Source organism: Eumetopias jubatus, unplaced genomic scaffold (assembly GCF_037043125.1).
Source record: "Eumetopias jubatus isolate StellerSeaLion01/CBP00866 unplaced genomic scaffold, mEumJub1_p1.0 scaffold_10, whole genome shotgun sequence".
NCBI lineage: Eukaryota > Metazoa > Chordata > Mammalia > Carnivora > Otariidae > Eumetopias > Eumetopias jubatus.
This window is the reverse complement of record NW_028274816.1, coordinates 51136469-51158830: the sequence shown is the minus strand read 5'-3', so window position 1 is coordinate 51158830 and position 22362 is coordinate 51136469. Positions and strand designations below refer to the sequence as shown.

Here is a 22362-nt window from a genome sequence, read left to right as displayed (position 1 = left end):
GGGTCGGGGGCGGGCTGGCGGCTCCGCAGTGGAGAGGGGTCTGCGGTGCGCCCCGGGGGCGGGGGTCTGGGCGGTGCGGCCGCCCCGCCCGCCCCCTCCGGTCGGCGCCCCCTCCCCCCTTGCGGCGGTGGCGGCGGCGGGGCTCTGGCGGCGGGCGGCGCGGAGGGCGGAGCTCGGCGGCTGCTCGGGAGGGAGGGCGGGAGGCGGGAGGGAGGCGGCCCCGCGGCACCGCGCCCCCTCCCCCGGCCCTCCCCCCCACCATGGCGCGGAGCGAGGCGGCGGCGGCGGGGCCGGGCCCGGGGCCCCCCCGGGCTGGGTGAGCACGGCCCGCAGCGGCCCGGGAGGCGGCGGGCGGGGGCGCCGGTGGGAGCGCGGGTGCGAGCGTGCGAGCGTGTGAGTGTGTGTCCGCGGCGCTGCGGCGGGCCCGGCGTGCGCTCGCGCGGCCCTGTGTGTGCCCGGCGCCGGCGTGTGCGGCGCCCTGCTTGTGTGGCCATCCGGGTGTGTGCTGGGTGTCGAGCCGAGGTGCTGTGTCCGGCCGCGCGCGTGTGTCCCCCCGAGTGGCTTGTCCCTCCGGCTGTGTGTCTGGGGGGCTGTCGCGCGCCCATCGGAGGGGCTGTGTGCAGGTGTGTGTGCGTGGGTTGTGTGCCCAGGTGTGGGTCCCCCTCCTCCCCCCAGCTGGTGTGCGCGGGGCTGGCTGCGTTGGGTGTTTGTGTCCAGGTTGGATGTCCATCCTAGGGTTTGTGTAGCCGGGTGTGCCCGTTCGGGTGTCCATTTGTGTTGTGTGTGTGTGTGTGTGTGTGTGTGTGTGTGTGTCTGCGGGTTGTGTGTCTCCGAGGGTGTGTGTCTGTGCGTCCACGTCAGGTTCCCAGCCGGGGGCTGGGGCTTGTTCCTTGTGGGTCCAGGCCTGTGTGGGTTTGGGGGAGGGGAGTTTGCCGCTCCCTCGGTCCGTGTCAACTGGGGGGGTCCTCAGCGGTCCTTGGGGGAGACGGCCATGTCTTCCCCTTCCCGGTGCCTGGGAGGGGGGGGGGATGGGCGGCCGGTAGGTGGACAGATGGAGGGATGAGAGGCCGAGGGATGGACAGATGGGCCCGAGGGGAGGGGCACAGACCCGGTCCTTCCCCAACCACTCCACCCCAATCCCCCAACCCGCCAGATCTCCGCAGATGGGGCCCGGAGTTGCCGGCATACAGATGGCCAGGCCGGGGGACTTTTGGGCTGCTAGTGGGAGGATTGCCTTGTAGCTGGGCTCCAGGACTCAGCGCCCCCAACCCTTTGAGACTCTACCTGCTGAACTCTGACCTCAGGCCCTGGCTGGTGCCTTGGTTGCGGGTGGGGGAGAAGTGCTGGGAGGGAAGGATGTTAGGATTTCTTTGGCCTGGGAAGTAGGTGGGGTGGGGGTCCCTCAGGGCTAGGAGGGATGTGTGCTCATGACTGTGTGTGTGAATCTGTGCCTGTTGACTATGCTACTGTGGTTCAGTATTTTGTGTGCATTTTGGAAGTGTGTAAAATCCCTCACAGGGCTCTTGTGTGAGCCTGTGTCTGTAATGAGTGAACATCTCAGAATGTGGGTGCAAGGTGGATCTTTTTGTGCCTGTGTGCTTGTTTGAGTGTGTCTCAGTTTTGTGTATCTGTGTCTGCTTGTAGTTCTGTGTATGTGTGTGAGGTGTCTATCTGCTAGTATGTGCATTTGTGCATCTGGTGGTGTGGCGATGTATCAGTTTTGTGACCATGCATCTTGGGGGATATGTGAAGTTGTATGAGTGTGTAGGAGTGTGTTTGGGCATTTAAGAGCACGCACCTGTGTTTCACCTGTTTGTGCAAGTGAGTATATATGTGTGTGCCCCTGTGTGTTGGCTAGCGTGCAAGTGTGTATCTGTTATAGGAGCATGTATAGGAGTATCTGGTTGTCTGCAATGGGGCACATGGGTTTCTCTGTTGTGTGTGTCCATGAGTATGTATGAACGTGCAAAGGAAAGTCAGTGTTGTACATGTGTGGTTGTGTGCAGGTGTATCCACCTTGAGGGTGTGTGCCTGTGTTGTGAGTCCATTTATGTGTCAATGTTGGTCTCTGGGGATTGGGATTGTATCCATTCAAATGTACGTGCAGGGCAATATGCACGCACGTGTCTGTCTCCCTGGCACGAGGCTGACCTCACTCTTGGCCCAGTGAGATTGGGGCCTGTGTGGTGTGACCTGTGGTATGCTGGGGCCCATCCAGGGGGTCCAAGGACACAAATGTGTCCTCATGCCAGGCCAAGAGCCCATGGAGGGTGGGGACACACATCATACTGGTGTGTTCCTGGAAATCCAGATGTAGAGACTTGGATTGTGGGTCCATGTGGGTTTTGGCGTGTCCACACGTGTTGGTGTGACAGTGGTGTAATGGCGAGGATGGGGACCTCTGGTTCTTTCCTACCCTTGGTACCACTCAGCTCTTCAAAGTTGGGGGACTGGGATGTGAACTCTGGAAGAGGCTGGGAGCCTGGAATCCTGGATCTGAAAGAGAAGGCAGCTGGGAGGCCAGATTCCTGGGTCTTGAGAAAGGAAGAAACCGAGACCTGGACTCTGGAGTTTGAAGAAGGAAGAGTCTGGGATTGAAGACACCAGCGTCTTGAGGGAGGAGGGGCCTGGGGTCTCTGTCCTGGAGAGCCCACAGAGGACAAAGGGTTAAAGTCCTGGACTCCCGGGTTCGGAGGGGTAACAGTCCTGAGGCCCAGACTCCCTGGATTCCAGAAACGACTCGCTGGGTCTGTCTGAGACTATACAGAGCCTGCAGCAGGAGGACGGAGAGAGTGATCACATCAGGGACTTCCTTGGCCCAGATGATCTCTGAGGCAGGTCTTCAGAGAGGAGCCCGAAGGATGCTAATAAGGTCATTTTGTTCCTTTGCAGGTACCCGCCCAGGCCCTGACTCCCTGCAGAGAGGTGAGTGGGGTCCTTCAGGCTGGGGAGAGAGATGTGGAGTGACTGGGCCTGTTCTGAGCCAGCTGGAGGCCTGACGCCCTGCCTGGTATGGATTTCAGGGCAGGGTATGGCCGTGTCCAAGGGGCGTGGCTGGGGGAGGAACAAGGTCAGGAGCATCGGGTTTGGGTCAGGGCCTGTGGTAGAGCCAGGGCTTGGATGGTAGGTGGGGGGTTTCAGGCCTGGAGGCATCCCCTCTCTGGATGGGTGAGGTGGTTGGGACGGGGAAGTCTCCTGATGATATGGGAAAAGGGCACAGAGAGTTTCACAACATGAAGCGACCCCCTGCATTTGGAGAGTGGCGTGGACATGGTTTACCGTTGTGTGTGTGTGTGTGTGTGTGTGTGTGCGCGCGCACGCCTGTGTGTGCATGCATGCATGCATGTGGGAAGATCTCCTGGTCACCTGACCTGCTGGTGGCTGAGAGAGAGCCAGAGAAAATGATATATTAATAATAATCATAATAATCATAATGATGATGATGGCTGCTAATATTTATACAGGGTTTACTCTGTCAGGAACTATTCTAAACCCATTACACTGTATTACCTCTGAATACTTAAAACAACCCCATGAGGTAGGTGCTATCATTATCCCCGTTTTGCAGATGAGCACACTGAGGCACAAAGAGAGGAAGTCACCTGATTAAAGTCGCGCAGCCGGGAGCTGGGGTACGAGCCCCAGCAATCAGGTCTGGGTTCTTCCTTGCAATGCTGCACTGCCTCTCAATAAATGACAGCTATTTCCATTGCTGTTATTATTCCTTCAACTTGAGTTCCCCCCCCCCGAAGCTGTGGGAGGCAAAACCGTGTACTTGTGCTTCAGAGACTGGGGTTCTGAGCCTTAGAGACCCCACAGCCAAGCAGGTGCACAGCTGGGCCTCCAAACTTAGGAGCTCCGCCTCTCAGGCCAGGGTTTCCCATCAGAGACAGAGCAGTTTCCCAGGCGGAGCGCAAGACCAGTTCGATGGGGGGCGCTCAGAGACACGGTGGGATGCCCTCACTCTGCCACTTTTCCTCTCTCCAGCCCCAGGCACTGGCTCTCCATCTCTCTCTCTTTCTGCCTCTGTCTGGGTCTCTCTCTGTAGTGTCTTCGGAGCCCCTCCTGCCTCTTTTGGCTCACTCTTCCCTTCTTCATCTCTTGATCTCAGTGCCCTTCTCTGTGTCTCCTCCTCTGTTTGTTCTTCAGTCTCTCTTGGCATCAGGCTGGCTCCTTGCCTCTGTACCTTGCTTTCAGATTCTTTCTCGTTTCCTTTCCTTTTATTTATTTACTTACTTATTTACTTATTTATCTATCTATGTAAGCTCTTGGCACAACGTGGGGCTTGAACTCACCACGCTGAGATCAAGAGTCACATGCCCTGCCCCTCAGGCGCCCCTCTCTTTTTGCCACTTTGTCTCTTTCTCTCTCTCTGACTCTCTGTGTTTCTGCCAGTCTGCCCCCCCCTGCTCCCCCCACTTGTCTCCCTGTCTCTTCACCTCTTTCTCTCTGACTCCCTTGGTCCCCCTCCCCACAGGCTGAAGGATCTAGGGCCACAGCAGGCCGCAGCCCCAAACTGCAGATTCCTAGGAGGTGGGCCAGCAGGGACTGGGTGCGGGGTGGGGTGAAAACAGTTTCAGGGACGCCCCCTTCCCATCCTTTCCTCTTCACCCCCCACCCACCCCGTGTTGTGATGGGAGCTGACATGTCGTGGGCTGCAGGCGCCGCAGGGGAATCCCCGCCGGAAGGTTTTGCCTGGAGCAGAGGCATAGCGTGAGTGTGTGAAGGGTGCATGTGAGTGTGGGTACGTGTGGGGCCTTGTATGTGCCCACTGATGTGAGCATGAAAGCCTGCCCGCTGCTTGGGAGCTCACCAGGGCCCAGGATGAAACCAGGTTCAGAGAAGGACTTCCCAAGGCTGAGCAGGAAGACATGTGTTTTTCTCAGCCCCTCCTACCTTCAGATTCCCTCTGCCACTTCCAAGGGTCTGTGTGTGTGTGTGTGTGTGTGTGTGTGTGTGTGTGTGTGTGTGTGTGTGTGTAGGGGGGGGTTACCCTTAACATTTATTGAATATTTACTGTGAGGCAGGCCCTGTGCTCAGTGGCCCCCCTGAATGAGCTTACGGAACCCTTGCAACAACCCACTGAAGATGGTATGATTATCATCCCATTTTACAAATCAGGAAATTATGGCCTAGGTTAGGGGAAATCATTAGTTTGGGGTCACAGGGGTAGCAAGTGGGGGAGCCAGGACTTGAACCTGAGTCAGTTTGATTTCAGAGCACTTACTCTTAATAATAGTGCACACAATTATTGGGCACTTGATGGGTACATATTGGGCACTCGATGATCATGATGATAATAATCACCAGCATGTATTGAATACATTTTATGTGCCAGGCACGGTTCTAAGTACATTAAGCTCATTAATCTATTTAATCCTCACAGAGGTAAGGCCTGTTTTTATCTCCATTTTACAGATGAGGAAACCGAGATTCAGAGAGGTTCAGACACTTGCCCGAGGTCACACAGCTAGTAAGTGTCAGAGCTGGAATTTGAACCCAGGGACTATGGCTTTGAAATACATGACCTTAAACCCTCGTCAGCCGTGATTTTTCAAAATATTTAGTGGGTACTGGAAGGCCCAGGCTGGGCCAGGTGTCACCCCTCTGGTTGGGAGGTCATGAGAGGCCTGGGCCTCCTAGAGGAGGGTCCGAGTTGGGATCGGGACACTCAGGGGTGGGGCAGTGTGGTTTACCAGCCAGCGTGGAAAGATGGTCTGTTAACAATGAAATGCATGCCCGCTGATGATCAGTCCTGCCACTGTTCGCCCCCGGTAAGACTCCCAGCAGGACACGGTGGGTGGCCAGGCTGGTGGTCAAGCCCTGCGCCTGCGTGACCCGTCTCCTTCCCTTGCAGGTCTCACGCCCCACTCCTCCCGCCTTCGCCCGGCACCATGGCTCCCGGCCCCTTCTCCTCGGCGCTCCTCTCGCCGCCGCCTGCTGCCCTGCCCTTTCTGCTGCTGCTCTGGGCCGGGGCGTCTCGTGGTCAGCCCTGCCCCGGCCGCTGCATCTGCCAGAACGTGGCGCCCACGCTGACCATGCTGTGCGCCAAGACCGGGCTGCTCTTCGTGCCGCCGGCCATCGACCGGCGCGTGGTGGAGCTGCGGCTCACTGACAACTTCATCGCGGCCGTCCGCCGCAGAGACTTCGCCAACATGACCAGCCTGGTGCACCTCACCCTGTCCCGTAACACCATCGGCCAGGTGGCCGCCGGCGCCTTCGCCGACCTCCGCGCCCTCCGCGCCCTACACCTCGACAGCAACCGCCTGGCCGAGGTGCGTGGCGACCAGCTCCGCGGCTTGGGCAACCTCCGCCACCTGATCCTCGGCAACAACCAGATCCGCCGGGTGGAGTCCGCCGCCTTCGATGCCTTCCTGGCCACCGTGGAGGACCTGGATCTGTCCTACAACAACCTCGAGGCCCTGCCGTGGGAGGCTGTGGGCCAGATGGTGAACCTGAACACCCTCACGCTGGACCACAACCTCATCGACCACATCGCCGAAGGGACCTTCGTGCAGCTGCACAAACTGGTTCGCCTGGACATGACCTCCAACCGCCTGCACAAACTGCCCCCTGATGGGCTCTTCCTGAGGTCCCAGGGCTCGGGGCCGAAGCCGCCCACGCCGCTCACGGTCAGCTTCGGCGGCAACCCCCTGCACTGTAACTGCGAGCTGCTCTGGCTGAGGCGGCTGACGCGGGAGGACGACCTGGAGACGTGCGCCACCCCCGAGCACCTCACCGACCGCTACTTCTGGTCCATCCCCGAGGAGGAGTTCCTGTGTGAGCCCCCGCTGATCACGCGCCAGGCGGGGGGCCGGGCCCTGGTGGTGGAGGGCCAGGCGGTCAGCCTGCGGTGCCGCGCCGTGGGGGACCCCGAGCCCGTGGTGCACTGGGTGGCACCCGACGGGCGGTTGCTGGGGAACTCGAGCCGGACCCGGGTGCGGGGGGATGGGACACTGGATGTGACCATCACCACCTTACGGGACAGCGGCACCTTCACCTGCATCGCCTCCAACGCCGCCGGGGAAGCCACGGCGCCCGTGGAGGTGTGCGTGGTGCCCCTGCCTCTGATGGCGCCCCCGCCAGCCGCCCCGCCGCCTCTCACGGAGCCCGGCTCCTCTGACATCGCCACGCCCGGCCGCCCTGGTGCCAACGAATCGGCCGCTGAGCGCCGGCTCGTGGCGGCTGAGCTCACCTCGAACTCGGTGCTCATCCGCTGGCCCGCCCAGAGACCTGTGCCCGGCATCCGCATGTACCAGGTCCAGTACAACAGCTCCGCGGATGACTCCCTTGTCTACAGGTGGGTGCTGCAGTGCCAGGAACCCCGCCCCCGCCCCCGACTCCGGGGGCCCTCCCCCTCATCTGCCCCACTCCCTTGGCCTTTTTGCTCCGCTGGGGTTCTCTAGATGGCCGTGCGGAATTGTCTTGGGCTCTCATTTGCCCTGTCTCCTTCTCTCTCTACTTCTATCTCTTTCTGGTTTTCCTGCAGTTAAGAAATCTTCGTTGAGATCCCATACAAGCCAGACGTGAACTGTGCCCAGCATGATCCCTGCTCTCTGGGGTTCACGGTCTACATCACTGCTGGCCAAAGGTGTCTGGTTGTGTACCTTGTCAGTTAAACATTTCAGAACATGAAATATATTCACATACTTACATATGTATAGTTACATTTACATTTACAGATTATATACCAGTGTTACTGTATCAACCCATTGGGTACATCACAGAACAGAAAAGGAAAAGTATGAGAAAAATATATAAACGATTATTTGATTGTGAAACAGATGATACCCCCTCCCATTTTATAGGCGGCTTTGTTGCGAAGCAGATGATACCCCCTCCCATTTTATAGGCACCCATAAGTTATTTCCACCATCCACTGGGTTAGATGCCCTTGCCCTGGTGTGGACAGATCTGTGCTGTGTAGACAGACATTAAAAGGTTACTTTCTCCCATAATCTCTGTTATTCTCTTGCTTTTGCCTCTGTCTGTCTGCACCCTCTCTCCCTCCCGCCCTTATTAGGCACTGAGCCCCTGCTCTGTGCTAGGCCCTGCGCTACCTCGTTCGATCTTCCCAACTCTGCCATGAAGCAGTGGTGACCCCCCCCCCATTTTATAGACAGGGAAGCTGAGACTCAGTGGGAGGAAATCACCTGCTCAAGGTCACAGAGAAAAGTGGCAGAGCCAGGATTCCAGGCCTCACCCTTCTAACTCCTAATCTTCCCCTTCTGACATTGAACACACATTGAGCACCTACTGTTTGCCAGGCAGGGATTAGGGGAGAAGGATAATGCATTTCTGTAAACGACTCTCGGTCTCTGCGACTCTCCACCTTCTCCGTTTCTCTCTCTCATCCTTGGTCTGACCCTTGGCCACTGTGTGGGGGGGTGGGGGGGCTCCTCAGACCCTGCATGTATGTAGATGTTGGCGGCCCTCTGTCCCAGCAGGGCGACAAACCCCTGGTCTCTTCCTTTCCCCCGAAGGCCACAGTTCCAGTCCTCTGTCCCCCATTGCAGATGCCTGTGCTACGGTGCTGTAGGGGTTAACCTCCTCGCTGCTGCCACGGGCGGAGGTGACATCCAACCAGAAGCCTGCTCTGCTGCCTGCTTAGGTCTTGCAGCCAATTAGAGACACATGGGCTGAAGCTTTCTTAAGGAGCCAGCCTCTGTCCTTGAAAAGTGGGGAGCTCCTAGCAACTGGTTACTTTGGGGAAAGGAGTAGGAGGAATCCAAGCCTCTTGGGGAGGGGAGGGGAAGGGAAGAGGAAGACTTAACAGCTAAGGGGCCCGAGGTTGGATGGGGTGGGGGGGTAGTGTGTGAAATGGCAGGCAGGGGGTCAGCTGGAAATGTGGGTAGGCCTTTCTGAGGGGGTGGGGCCCTTACCTGAAATAATCTGGTTGAAGGGTGGCTCTTGGTGGTAAGGGAGCTGAGGTGGGCTTCAGGATGAAAGGTGGCCTGGTTGGAGGGAATGTGAAGTTTCTGAGAGAGAAGAGGCCTGTGGAGATGGGGGCGTGGCCTCTCTCAGGAGATGGAGCTCCTGCTGCGTGGTCCCAGGCAAATGAGGCGGCAGTCCTTGTCTCTGGTGACCCACTAAGAGTTTTGTAGGTGAGGAGGGCTTGTGAGGTTGAGTGCTGGGAATGCGAATTCCTGTGGATGTGGCAGTCCTGGCTTAGCCAACAGCACAGAAGGGATGTACCCAACCGAAGAGGGTCAGGGCCTATTGGGAATGGTCTTACAGATGGGGAAGGGTGCAATTGGCAGTAAAGTGTGAGCCACAGCAAGCGTTACTGGCCAACACTGGGTGGGATGCAAGCTAATCATGATGAAATTATTCAGTGCCAGGCTTTAGGTGTGTTAACTCATTCACACATCACACTCTCTATGATGAAGGAGTTCTTAATATCTCCATTTTGGGGAAATGAGGCACAGAGAGGTTAAGAAACTTGCCTAAGGTCACAGAACTAGCAAGTGGCAGAGAGACTCAAACACAGGCTCTGAGACTTTGTCAGCATAATCGCTTCTTTACACTGTCCGTCATTGGAGGGCAGGGGCCTGTAGCAAGAAAGGGGCATGCTTGCTTGGCTACATTTTACCCAATTAGGGATGACATTTACCTGGGGGGGGGGCATGATTTCATGCCCTCTGGTGGTATGGGGCAGAGCATGCACACAGAGTGATTGATTGCAGGACATGCAAAGAATGGACATGGTTCTAGGCACAGTAGGGAAACCATCCCTAGTAGGTCTTGGGAGTGTGGCTTGGAAGCCACAGGCCAATCAAAAGGGGAGTGGCCAATAGCCATGGCCCCTTAGTGGGTGGAAATATGTAGTTGAGGGGTTTGGTAATTGTCCCAGAAGATAGACACAGCTTGATGTATTTACCCAAAGGTGGGACATGCAGATGAGGGGCGTGGCCTGTATCATAGTTTCCCCAGAAAGGATGGGAATATATAGAAAAGAGGAACTAGAAGAGCATCCATTGTCCTGGTAGAAGTAATACAGGGTGTGTGAGTTGACCTCAGCGTCCACTTGAGTGAGGATGGACCTACAGGAAACGAAAGGTGGCCTGTTGTGTCGAGGCCCCTTCAAGGGTGGAAATATGTAGACCTTGAATGGCAGTCGTCCCACTAAAAGTGAAACACTGCCAGGAGGTGTATTCCTTGAGGGCAGGACTTAAAAGCTATAGCACTCCTCCCTTGCAGGGGCCAGGGCATGTAGATGAGGGAACAGGAATGGCAGATATTATCTAATAGGTGACAAGACACCACAAGGAGTGGGTCTGAGGGCAGGGCATGCAGAAGAGGGGCATGGCCTGTAGCAGGGGTCCTGACAGGATGGGAATTTGTCGCTTGAATGGCTGCTACTGTCCCATAGAGGATGAAATACCGGTAGGGACACATGGTTTAGTCCCCATTGGTCACCACGGGTGGGACACGCAAACAAAGCGATGCAGTTCATAGGGGAGCTAACCCAGCGCTGATGCCCTCCCCTCCTGCAGGATGATCCCATCCACCAGCCAGACCTTCCTGGTGAACGATCTGGCAGCAGGCCGCGCCTACGACCTGTGCGTGCTGGCTGTCTACGACGACGGGGCCACGGCACTGCCGGCCACGCGAGTGGTGGGCTGCGTGCAGTTTACCACCGCTGGGGATCCCGCGCCCTGCCGCCCACTGAGGGCCCATTTCTTGGGTGGCACCATGATCATCGCCATCGGGGGCGTCATCGTCGCTTCGGTCCTCGTTTTCATCGTTCTGCTCATGATCCGCTACAAGGTCTATGGCGACGGGGACGGTCGCCGCGTCAAGGGTACCTCCAGGTCGCCGCCGCGGGTCAGCCACGTGTGCTCGCAGACCAACGGCGCAGGCGCACCGCAGGCCCCGCCCCCGCCGGCGCAAGACCGTTACGAGGCGCTGCGCGAGGTGGCGCCCCCCGCTGCTGCAGCCGTGGCGGTGGAGGCCAAGGGCCCCGGGGCCGAGACGGCTTCCGCGGAGCCGGAGACCGTCCTTGGACGCTCCCTGGGCGGCTCGGCCACCTCGCTGTGCCTGCTGCCGTCTGAGGAAACCTCGGGGGAGGAGTCTCGGGCCGCGGCGGGCCCTCGGAGGAGCCGTTCCGGGGCCCTGGGGCCGCCAGCTTCGGCGCCTCCCACGCTAGCTCTGGTTCCTGGGGGGGCCCCGGTCCGGCCGAGGCCGCAGCAGCGCTATTCGTTCGACGGGGACTACGGGGCGCTCTTCCAGAGCCACAGTTACCCGCGCCGCGCCCGGCGGACAAAGCGCCACCGGTCCACGCCGCACCTGGACGGGGCCGGAGGGGGCGCGGCCGGGGAGGACGGAGACCTGGGGCTGGGCTCCGCCAGGGCACGCCTGGCCTTTACCAGCACCGAGTGGATGCTGGAGAGTACCGTGTGAGCGGCAGGCGGGCGCCGGGACGCCTGGGTGCCGCGGACAAACGCCCAGCCGCCCGGACGCTGGGGCAGGACTCGCGGTAGTAAGCGCGGCGCCTAGTCGTCGGACTAGAGGCGGAGACTCGCCCTTCTCCTCCCCGGAGGGGGCGGGGTTGCCTCGTCTGCGGCTCTTGGCCACGCCCCCGGGCCCGCGGGAGTTAGGGGGCGGGCAGCCGGGCCCCCCTCCTCCACGGACTCCTCGCACCCCTCCTGCCCCTCCCCCCGCGCGCTCGCGGACCTCGCTGGAGCCGGTGCCTTACACAGCGAAGCGCGGGGAGGGGCAGGGCCCCCCCGACACTGCAGCACTGAGACACGAGCCCCCTCCCCCCGCCCGGGACCCGGGGCAGGGGCGAGGGGCCCATTTCTTGTATCTGGCTGGACTAGATCCTATTCTGTCCCGCGGCGGCCTCCAAAGCCCCCACCCCCACCCCATTCACCTCCCTGGTCCCGCCGGGTCTGGCTTGGGGTCCCCCTTTCTCTGTTCCCTTTGTCTCTGTCCCGCCCTCTGTCGTCTTTGTCTTAGGTGTCTGTCCTTCCCTATTTGTGTCTCCTTTCTCCGTCCGTCGTCTCTTCTCCCTCTGCCCTCCCATATCTTGTCCAGTCTTCCTGTCTCTCCGGATTACCTCTTCCCACTACACATTCTCCCGGGCAGGTCCCACTGGAAGGACCAGACTCTCCCCTACTCCTTTCTCTTTTCCCAAATAAATCCCCACATGAACAAAATCCAAAACCAAATCCCCCTCCCTGCCGGAGCCGGGACCCTCCGCCGCAGCAGAATTAAACTTTTTTCTGTGTCTGAGGCGGTTCTGCTGACCTCTGTGTGTGTCTGTGTGTCTTGGGGTGTGTGTGTGTGTGTGACATGGATTACAGCATAAGGATTCAAGTGAGACTGAAGGAGAGATGGCTAGTTGGGACCAGGGAGGCTCGAGATAGTTTCCCGTCCCCTGAGAGACTTAGAGGTGGGGAATAATAAAAATAAAACAATACTAGCTAACAGTGAGTGCTTACTATGTGCCAAGCACTTATTTAATCCTCTAAACAACCCTAGATGTCAGTGATGTTATCCCATTTCGCAGATGAGGAAATTGAGGCTCAGGAAAGTTAAGTAACTTGCCCAAGGTCACAGAACCAGCACAGAAAGCAAAATCGGGATTTAAAAATGCAGGCAGCCTGACTTCTGAGTCTGTATTCTTAACCACAGAATTCTGCTGAACAGCTGTTGGATGTCCATTCCACACACGGGCATTGTGCTAAGCACAACTCCTCTCTCTCAGGTTGGACAGCTGACTGAAGTAGGTATGTTTGGTCCCATTTTACAGTCAGGAATCTGAACCAGGGAGAAGTGAAAGTCACTTGCCCAAGGGCCCCAAGGGAAGAAATAGGGGAGCTGGCAGGTTGACCTCTATTCTTCATTGCTACACTGTATTGCTTCTGGTATCTGTCTAGAGGCTAGGGAAGGGCCCCAAAGACCTTAGTTAGCTGAGCATGGGTATCCAAAGTCAGCCTTGGGGAGGGATTGAGGGAAAATGCTCATTGGTCACTGTCTGGAGTCTGAGAGATTCCAGGTGCAGAAGGAGCCTGCTGGGAGCACAGAGGATGGTGTGGGGGAGAGGAGTTTCTCAGGTGAGGCTGAGGGCTGTGGCTGGGGAAGCAAAGTTGGTCAGGTGGGATGCTCCAGCCCTTGGGGAGGGGGAGGCCTGCAGTGAAAACTGCTTCCTGATCCTGGAGAAGGAGGAGGAAGGCTTCTTGCCAGCCAGGGGCCCCCTGAGGCCTGGGGAGGAGGAGAGAAAGACAGAAATAGAAACAGAGCAGGAGGGAGGGGGATGGATCTGGGCAGACAGGGTGGGAGGCAGCAAGGACAGAAGCACCAGAGATTCACAGGCCATGAGGCTCCCTCACCCAGTGGCTCAGCCACACATCCATCTCCATCATCACGACTCCTGGATACTGAGGGCTTCCCACATGCCAGGCACTGTGCTCACGAACCCTCCCTGATGCAAGGAGAGAGTATGCAACCCAGAGCCCAGCAAAATGGTTACTCAGTAAGCGTGATTGCATTTATCCTCGGCAACAGATCTGTGTAGTGTATGCAGCCACTTTTCTAGAGGAGGAATCTGAAGTTTAGGGAGGTTAAGGAGTTTGCCCAAGATCACACAGCCAGGAAATGGCAGAGCCATGATTGGAAAGTTTACTGCCTCCGAATCCCGCACACCCAACCGTCTGACTATATTGTCTCTGATTCACCCAATAGAGCTTTATTGAGGTTGTACTGTGTACCTGGCCCTGTTCAGAGGATACGACAGTGAACAAAATAGTTTAACTAAAACAAAACAAGAAACCCTTGCCCCATGGAGCTCATATTCTAGACGGGGGAGGGGGGGTGAGAGTAAACAAGCACGTAAGTAATGTATCTGGGAGTAAATAAGTGCCATGGAAAGAATGAGAAGGGGCTGGAATAGGGACTGACTGGGAGGCCTACTTTAGGTTGGGGGCTCAAGGAGTGTGATACTAGAGCTGAAGAAATCCCTTGTAGGAAGAGCCAGGGAAAAGCATTCCAGGCAAAGTGAATAGCACATGCAAAGGCCCTGAGGAAAGAGTGTGCTTGGTGTTTTGGAGGTAGTATGTATGGACCGGAGCAAGTGGGAGAGTGGGAGGGGAGGGGGTGGGAGAGGCAAGCAGGGAATAGATTCTGCAGAGCCTTGTGGGCTGGGGTCAAGGATCAAGGTTGTATTCTCTGAGCTATGAGAAGCCAGTGGAGGATTGTCTGTAGAGGTGGTATACAGTCTGATTTCCAAGGAAGACCCCAGCTTTGGGTTGGTGTGTTTGTGCCTTCAAAACAAAATCAGGAACTGCCATCTCAGAATTTGGCATCCACCCATTGACATGTTTGGGGCCAACATGGTCCCCAGTTCAGCACTTTGGATAACACTCCACCCACCTTCCTTCACTTGTAACCCCTTCATTTGGTAGAGAAGTATTTATCAATGCCAATGCTATGCTTGTTTTTCAAAATTGAGAGCTCTAAACCCAAGGAACAGGTACACTAGGTGAGAGAGGGCCTAGGATCATCTAAGCGGAATGTTTGAGTATCTCTTCTGTGCCTGGCCTTGTGCTGGACACTGAAGACCCAGTCTCGGACTCAGTTTCTGCCCTCCTGGAGGCTGAGGGCAATCGCAGCCCTGTTGCTGTAAGTTCAGGAGACTGGGAGCCCAGCAGAGCTGCCTGCCCCTGCCCCAAGGTTCCCTCTGAACTAATAAGGGACACTTATTAGTTTAGAGTCTTTAGGTAGCAAGTGACAGGAACTCAGCTTCCCTGGATTAAGCATCAAAAGTGGGCACTGTTGGCTCATATATCTGGGATGCAGACAATTAAGGGTAAAGCTACAAGGAATTTGGCCTTCGAGACCGGAACCCAGACTCAATGCCACCCAGACACTTTAGTCACTCATTTCTCTGTTTCTCCCAGCTCAGATTCATCCTCTTCAACAACATGTGGTGGGGAAAATGGCCATTTATTTACAGACACATATTTGATGCTTCTAGCACCATAACCCCAAAGGTAAAATGGCAAAATCTCCTCCAGTCCTCAATGAGAAAGAAATCAGGGAAGGGCTCTGATTGGCCTGACTGGAGTCACATGACATTCCTGCTCTGACTGTAGGAGCCAAGGCAATGTAATGCTTTGATTGGCCAGGTGAGGGTGTGGGTTGTGTGGTCTGGGGGAGGGGAGGTTACTAAAATAATATTCGGTTGAACCATATGAAATCGCCAGTTTTGTAGGTTAGAAATGGCAGAACATGGGCAATTTCATATGATTGACCCTAAACAGTCACCAGAAAAGTAGGATGGGAAAACTTTTAGGCATATAAAAGCAATAGGAACCCCAGGGCACCCACACAGAAGGATTTTTGAAGGAGAAGGTGGTATTAGCCGAGATATAAGGGATGAATGGGAAATGGCCAGGTGAAGACTTCACGGTGGCAGGAGAGTAGCAGGACATGTCCCAAGCACAGGGAACAGCGGATGCAGAGGCTGTCATGAGTGGGGACAAGGGAGGGCTTGCTTCTGTGCTCTGGAGATGGAGTGATCTGACTGAGCCAACCTGAGTCATACGTTCACCAAATGAAGAAGTAGGAAAACAGAGTTATTCCCCAAAGGAAAATTGAGGAGCTTTACCAGGAGAAATGGATGCTGAACAGGCCAAACCAAAATGTATCCAGTTCAAGAATTTTTGTTAGGCCTTGGCATCTCCAAGAAGGGATTTGAAACTCTAATTCCAGCACGCCTATTGAAGAGGGTCATATGCCAGAATTCAGATATCTCCTATATGATTCAAATGTTTACTAGCAAATATATGTTTGATAATGTAAGGTCTACGCCCAACATGGGGCTTGAACTCACGACCCTGAGATCAAGAGTTGCATGCATGCTCTACCAACTGAACCAGCCAGGCACCCCATATTATCAAATATTAATTGACTACCTTCTCTAGGTTCTCTGCTGGGTGTACAGAGATGGATTTGTGAGGCTATATCTGGCTGCAAAAGACAGAAAACCCAATTAACATGACTTAAGACATTTGGTTATCTCATTTAATAAGAAGTCTGGAGTTAGGAGGTTTGGGGGTTTGGTGCAACGGCTCATTGATATCACCAAGGACCCAATTTCCTACTCTTTAGTTCTACCTTCCTTAGAAGAATAGCTTCATACTCTAGGTTCATTGCCTCTTGGTCACAAAATGACCACCACAGCTCCAGAGCTCACATCCTCATACTAGTGAACTAAGCAGGAAGGAAGGGAACACATGCAAGAGTTTTCTTTGCATCAGGGAAGAAAAAAAAAAACTCTAAACTAATAAGAGTAACAGCAACAAACACATATGTGGGGCTTAACCTGTGCCAAAAACTGTTTTAAATTCCTTACATAAATTAATTAATTTAAGAAGCCCTTCATTTAGATGGCTATCAAACTGCAAGGGAATCCCGAGAAGCAAGTGTCAGGCAAAGGGGAAAGAAGTTCATGCCATGGGCTTGGCAACTTATATCTTCCTTGCCACTGATTGCTTTAGGCTTAGGCAGGTGACTAAATTCTAGCCAATGAGACAAGCATGCACATCCAATAGGGAGTTTTTCTGGAAGGTTTTCTTTGCTTTTATTTTATTTATTTTTTAAAAATATTTTATTTATTGGGGCGCCTGGGTGGCTCGGTTGGTTAAACGTCTGCCTCCTGCTCAGGTCATGATCTCAAGGTCCTGGGATCGAGCCCCACGTTGGACTCTCTGCTCAGCAGGGAGTCTGCTTCTCCTTCTCCTTCTGCTCCTACCCCCCACCTGTGATTTCTCTTTCTTTCTCTCTCAATCAAGTGCAGGCAAGCAGGGGGAGGGGCAGAGGGAAAGGGAGAGAGAGAATCCCAAGCAGACTCCGAAGGGAGTAAGGAGCCTGAAGCAGGGCTGGATCCCACGACCCAGAGACTGCAACCTGAGCCAAAGTCAAGAGTCAGTGGCTTAACTGACTGCACCACCCAGGCACCCCAGTTTTCCTTGCTTTTAAAAACTGTGGAAGATAAATGGATTTTTAGAGCAGGGAGATGGAATAGGAGCTTGCTCTGTCCACTCCAGGCATCGACCTGGTATTGCAGTACTTCCAGGAACGGTGCACCCCCTCGGGGGTAATACTAATGGTGCAAAAGGAAAAAAGAAAAAAAAACCAAAAACTGTGGAAGAAGGGGTGCTTGGGTGGTTCAGTCTGACTCCTGAATTCAGCTCAGGTTCTGATATTGGGGGTCATGGGAGCGAGCCCCAAGTTGGGCTCCCCACTCAGCAGGGAGTGTTTCTCCCCTCCCTCTGCCCCTCCCCCCCACTCATGCCCTCTCTCTCTCTCTCAAAATAAATAAATAAATCTAAAAAAACAAAACAAAACCAAACCTATATAGAAGGAGAGTTAGGGCCCAGACACTGTGGAGCAGAGGCAAGCTATCCACATTGAGCCTTGTCCAAAGTCATGACCCACAGAATCTGTGAGCAGGATAAAATTGTTGTCATTTTACTCCATTAAGTTTGAGGTGGTTGGTTGTGACAGCTGGAGCTGTGGCTGCCATCTTGAGGCCATGAGGTAGCCAGAGTAAGACTCAGCCAACAGAGATGGACAGAATTTGGTTCCCAAAGACATTATTACTGAATAATGAATTAACCAGTCCTAAAACAGCCCTGCCAGCTGACTTTTTGTTATGTGTGATAATAAACTCATTTTTATTTTCCCCATTTGAGTTGGGTTTCTGATACTCATTACAGGATAAAGCATCTTGATTAGACCTCTATCTGTCCTAGGTACCCATGGAACAGAGAGATATCCAGTTCACAAGGACAGGGATAGACAGAGAGACATATAAACATGTGTGTACATGCACACAGAACGGCCCACACATGGGCATGAACTTGCCGTTATGCATCCTTGGTCAGGCCCAGGCTCAGGCAGACACTCGCTTAAATCCATACATGCACACAGTCGCAGAAATGAGGGGCACACAACTATACACAACCAATTACACATTTTACCTACACCTTTAGACATCCACCCTCAGTCACAGACTCACAATCATACACGTACCCAAGGATTCACTTAACACAGAAGGTTCCAATTCCTTCCTGTTTATTTGTGCATATTGTATAAAAGTAGAAAAACAAGCATTGCTTTTGGGTCTAGGTCAGTGCTAAAGCTTCATAAATAAGGGGCGAGAGGAAATAAGGCAGGGCTGGGGCTTCGTGCATAAATAAGGTCTGGGGTCCCAGATGGGCTGGGGGTGGGTCCAGGTCCTCAGACACACAGGTCTCCACTGGCGACACATTCCAGGTCCTTTTTGAGGAGGCGGAAGAGGTTGAACAGGACAGAGGCCTCAAGGCAGCCTTGAGACTCCTATGAAAGGGACACATGGTTGCCATTGCCCAGGCATCCGCCTCCTCCCTTACCCAGGGCCCGGGCATCCATCCCCGTCTCAAGTCACTCACCTTCTTTGAGGCCTCATGGAGCCGGTGCAGCCAGTGGTGGAGTAGGCCTCGGGGCTGGGGGCCTGCTGTGGGCTGAGCCTCGACCTGTGGGCAGAGGAGGGTGGTGTGTGAGGCAGGGCCTGGGACGGAGGGGTGAGGTCCCCTAAGCCCAGAACCCACAGACAGGGCCCGGGTGCCCCGAGCACTCACACAGGCCTGGAGCTCGGAGCGGATGTGGCGCAGCATGTGAAGGGGCTGGTCCAGGATGCCCCCGTGGGACCTGTCAGCCATGGTCTCCAGGACCTTCAGGGTCAAGGCCAGCTCAGCCTCCAAGGCTACAGGGCGCTCCCACACCTGGGGAGAGGTGAGAAAGAACAGGCGACGTGGAAAGGTAAGGAAGCATAGACAAGCAGGCCCAGTTAAGTGGGGACAGGTCGGGAGTGCAGTTCCCTCCCTCCCTGGAAGGCAGGTGATAGGCGACACAGGATGGGGACAGGTGTTGGGTCAGGTGGGAGGGAGGCAGGAGAAGGGAACGCGTGAGGAAGGATGCAGATGAAGGATACAGGTGAGGTGGAAACCTAAGGGAAGATACAGGTGAAAGAGTGAAGTGGGGCAAGTGAAATGTGGCTCGTGGGTCACAGAAGTGTGGAGAGATGAGATGGGGAAGGGCGAACGGAGACAGGTTAGGGAAGGAGGTGGAGGGGGGCAGTTGGGTGCACAGGTGATCAGGGTGAAGGAAGGAGGCACGGACTCTGGGAAAGAGCAGTGGAAGAAAGGTGATGGGGGACACAAGGGAGACTCGGTGTGAGGGGGACAGATGATGGGGGAGGAAGGAATCAGCCTTGAGAGTAGACGGTGACAAACTGGCCAGGGCAAGGGGCTTGGGTGGGAGATAGACCCGGGAGAGAGAAAAAGGGAGAAATGAGAAGGAATTAGGTAAGAGTGACGGGGACAGGTGAAAGAGATAGGGACGTGGGGACAGGCAGAGAGGTGATCGAAAGGGACCTAAGGGAGGGATGGGGTCAGGGGAGCAGTTGAGGAAGGACAGGGGCCCAGGACAGGTGAGGAGAGACCAGACAGAGGGGAGGACAGGTGAGACAAAGGAGGTGGGGGCCACTTTGGGAGTGAGGGAGAGGGGCCAGGTGAGGGTAAGGGTGGCCTCACTTCCCACTCACCTGCAGCTGGCTCAGTTCCCTATTTTTAGGGAAGAGGCGGGAGCCGCAACTCCAGTTTTTTAGTGAATTTTCCTAGAGAGTAAGAGCAGAGATTAGCCTACAGTAGGAGGGCCGGAGGCTAGCCCTTAGCTGCAAGGTTGACCTCGCAGGAGGGCTTGAGTTTAATCCATAGCAGAAAGGACAGAGGTTAGCCAAAGCTGAAAAGCTAGAGGCTAGCCCATCGCAGGAGGATGGGAGGTTAGCCCACTATAGCCAGGCAGCAGCTGGGCCAAAGCAAGAGTAGAGGTTAATCCACAACAATGGGGACTTACCAAGGCATCCTTGGCTTTCTTGAAGGCCTCCAGCTCCCTTGGTGACAGAGATTTGAACCTGCCAATGTCACAGCCCTTCCAGGTTGTGGTGGGCTTGAACGTGGGGACAGGGCCAGCTCTGGCCAAGCACAGCTCTGCAGTCACCAGCACCAGGACCCACACTGTGGCCATGATCAAATCGCAACCGCTTTCCTGGCTGCATGGCTCCGCTTTTTAGCCAGGCTAAATGAGCGATCCTGGCTGATGTGTGTAAAGTGAAAAGGCAAATGGAAAGTGTGATTTTCATGATGACTTGAAAGGCGTGAGTGGGTGGGGCCAGGTGCCGAGTCAGGTGAGCTCACAGGTGTGGGTGGAGCCAGATGAGCCAGAGCTCTGCCAAGAAGGAAAGAGAAACTGAAATTCCATCCCAGGACAAAGCCTAAGGAGTCCCTGACCTAGTTCAGGAGTTCCTGGAATTTTGGGAATCCACTGATTGAGGCCAAGGCAGGTAGAGGGATAGGAAGCGGTTGCAGCAGGGCAGGGACTAGGGCAGGGTGTGTGCAGTGAGGCTGCTTGGATGCGAGAGAGGGAGCTTCCCCTATCGGTTTAAGCTTGTTCTGGGAACTCATTTTATGCTCTGAACATTCCTGTGAGTTGTTACTTTTATGCTTGTCCCCATTTTACCGGCGAGAAAACTGAGGCACAGGAAGGAAAAATGACTTGCCGAAGGTCCCACGGCTGGTTAATGGCAGAGCTGGGGTTTGAATGGAGTCTCATGTGCTTACCCCCTATTCTATATATACAGCCAGAGAAGATGAGAACCTTTGGGAGTCACAGTCAGCCAGTTCTCCTGTCTCTCCCTCTAGGTAGCATGAAAGGGTAGGGACCTCCTCATTCGCTGGGGGCAAGAGAACTTACTGGGGACTGGAGGGGCTGCCTGGGGAGAAGGCAGTGAGGAGGGCTTCCAGAAGGCAGACGGAGTCTGGTTGCTTTGTTATCATCACCCCCCAAAGTAATAATAATTGTGTAGCATGTAGAAATTGCTTTGATGTGCAGGCACTTTATATTTTTCATTCCTTTATTTTTTTTTCTTGGTCCTTAGGTGCAGAGAGTTATTAATCATACTCTTCAGATCATAACATAGAATGACAATTGGCCCATGAAAGACTCTCTAAGGTCGCCCCCATACCCAATCCCCACTCCCACCCCACCCACCTGCAGATATACCCCCGTTAATGCACTTGATATATAGCTGCAAAGATGTATCTTTATAATTTGTGATTTTGTGTGTCTATATGTATTTCCAATCTGCATAAATGGGACTGTGCTATAAATTTTGTTCTATCTCTTCCTTTTTTTTTTAAATGTATATTATGGAGATCTCTCCATATAGTGGAGAACACCAAGTTTTCTGTAACTGCTGCATTGTATTCCATGCAGCACTTTTACTTATCTACTCCCCCAGTGATGGACACTTAGGTTGTCTTTAGCTCCCCATCACCATAAGGCTCATACATATCCCCTCTGTGGGAAGTTTTCTAGGATACACCATAGCACCCCAGCTGGTGCCCCGCCACCATATCCCCTCAGCTCATTTTTTCACTCACTTGTAGATCTGGTGGGCAGTTCGTGAACACCCTGACAGCCTCCCATCTCATATGCCTGTTTCTTTCTTCTCCATCTGAGGTCTTTCTCCCGTCTGCCTGCAGAACACACTGGAAGTGTCAGGATTAATTCCCCAGGGGCAATCTTCCCCCAGAGAGGGTTGGGAACCGGTGAATAAATACTTTTGCTTCTCTTTTCCTCTGTGGGTTGATTCTAAGGTGTGTTCTGCATGACTCCTCAAGTCCTTAGAGGGTCCCCGCCTTGTAGGCATGAGCCCTAGTTAGTTGCTCACAGCAGTTGCCCTTTCAGAGCTGGGACTAGGGTGGGGAAGCAAGGTGACTGGGGGGTAAATTTTAAGGAAGGCACTCATGCTCAGGTTCAGGCAAATGCCCTGGTGCCTCACTTGCCTCCCTGTAGTCTGGACTCTGCACCATTTTTACTTTTTTTCTCCTCCGGTCCCAATTTCCCTGCTCACCTGTGTTTCCTGGGGATACCTCCCAAATAAACCACCTGTCCCCTTGGCTCAGGTCATGCTTTTGGGAGGCTCCAGATTAAGACATATATTCAGAGTAGGATTTCTGGGGCACAGAGTATACCTGAACTTGTATTGTCTAGTTAGCACTGTTCGATAGAACTTTCTGCAAGGTTGGAAGTGTTCTATGTCTGTGCTGTCCAATACAGTAACCACTAGCCACATGGAGCTATTGAGTGCTTAAAATTTAGCTAGTGCAATGGAGGAATTGAATTTTCAGGGTTTTTTTGTTGTTGTTGTTATTTTTCTTTAATTAATTAATTAATTAATTAAAGATTTTATATATTTATTTATTTGAGAGAGAGCAGGGGGAGGGGCAGACGGAGAGGGAGAAAGAATCT

At 54.5% G+C, this 22362-nt stretch overlaps 2 protein-coding genes and 1 pseudogene across 3 annotated transcripts; 2 read left to right on the top strand and 1 right to left on the bottom strand.

Moving 5' to 3' along the window:
• The first annotated feature begins 269 nt into the window (after positions 1-269).
• Positions 270-12203, top strand: LRFN1 (leucine rich repeat and fibronectin type III domain containing 1). The gene is made up of 5 exons (XM_028090656.2): positions 270-316; positions 2893-2925; positions 5419-5473; positions 5858-7300; positions 10497-12203. Exons 4-5 carry the CDS (start codon positions 5895-5897, stop codon positions 11401-11403), a joined length of 2313 nt encoding a protein of 770 aa, XP_027946457.1. The 5' UTR covers positions 270-316; positions 2893-2925; positions 5419-5473; positions 5858-5894; the 3' UTR covers positions 11404-12203.
• A 4772-nt stretch (positions 12204-16975) lies between these two features.
• On the top strand, positions 16976-17099 carry LOC114199006 (U2 spliceosomal RNA; annotated as a pseudogene).
• Positions 17100-18249: 1150 nt separating this feature from the next.
• On the bottom strand, positions 18250-20076 carry LOC114198996 (interferon lambda-1-like). Of its 2 annotated transcripts, none has more exons than XM_028090737.1 (5): positions 19906-20076; positions 19595-19666; positions 18630-18773; positions 18441-18524; positions 18250-18348 (listed from the first exon to the last, which is right to left on the bottom strand). In XM_028090737.1, the coding sequence occupies exons 1-5, from the start codon at positions 20074-20076 to the stop codon at positions 18250-18252; spliced, it is 570 nt and encodes a 189-aa protein (XP_027946538.1). The 2 variants fall into 2 exon arrangements, with proteins under 2 accessions (XP_027946538.1, XP_087883295.1); XM_088027169.1 differs by having other exon boundaries at positions 18250-18345.
• Between the last annotated feature and the right edge of the window lie 2286 nt (positions 20077-22362).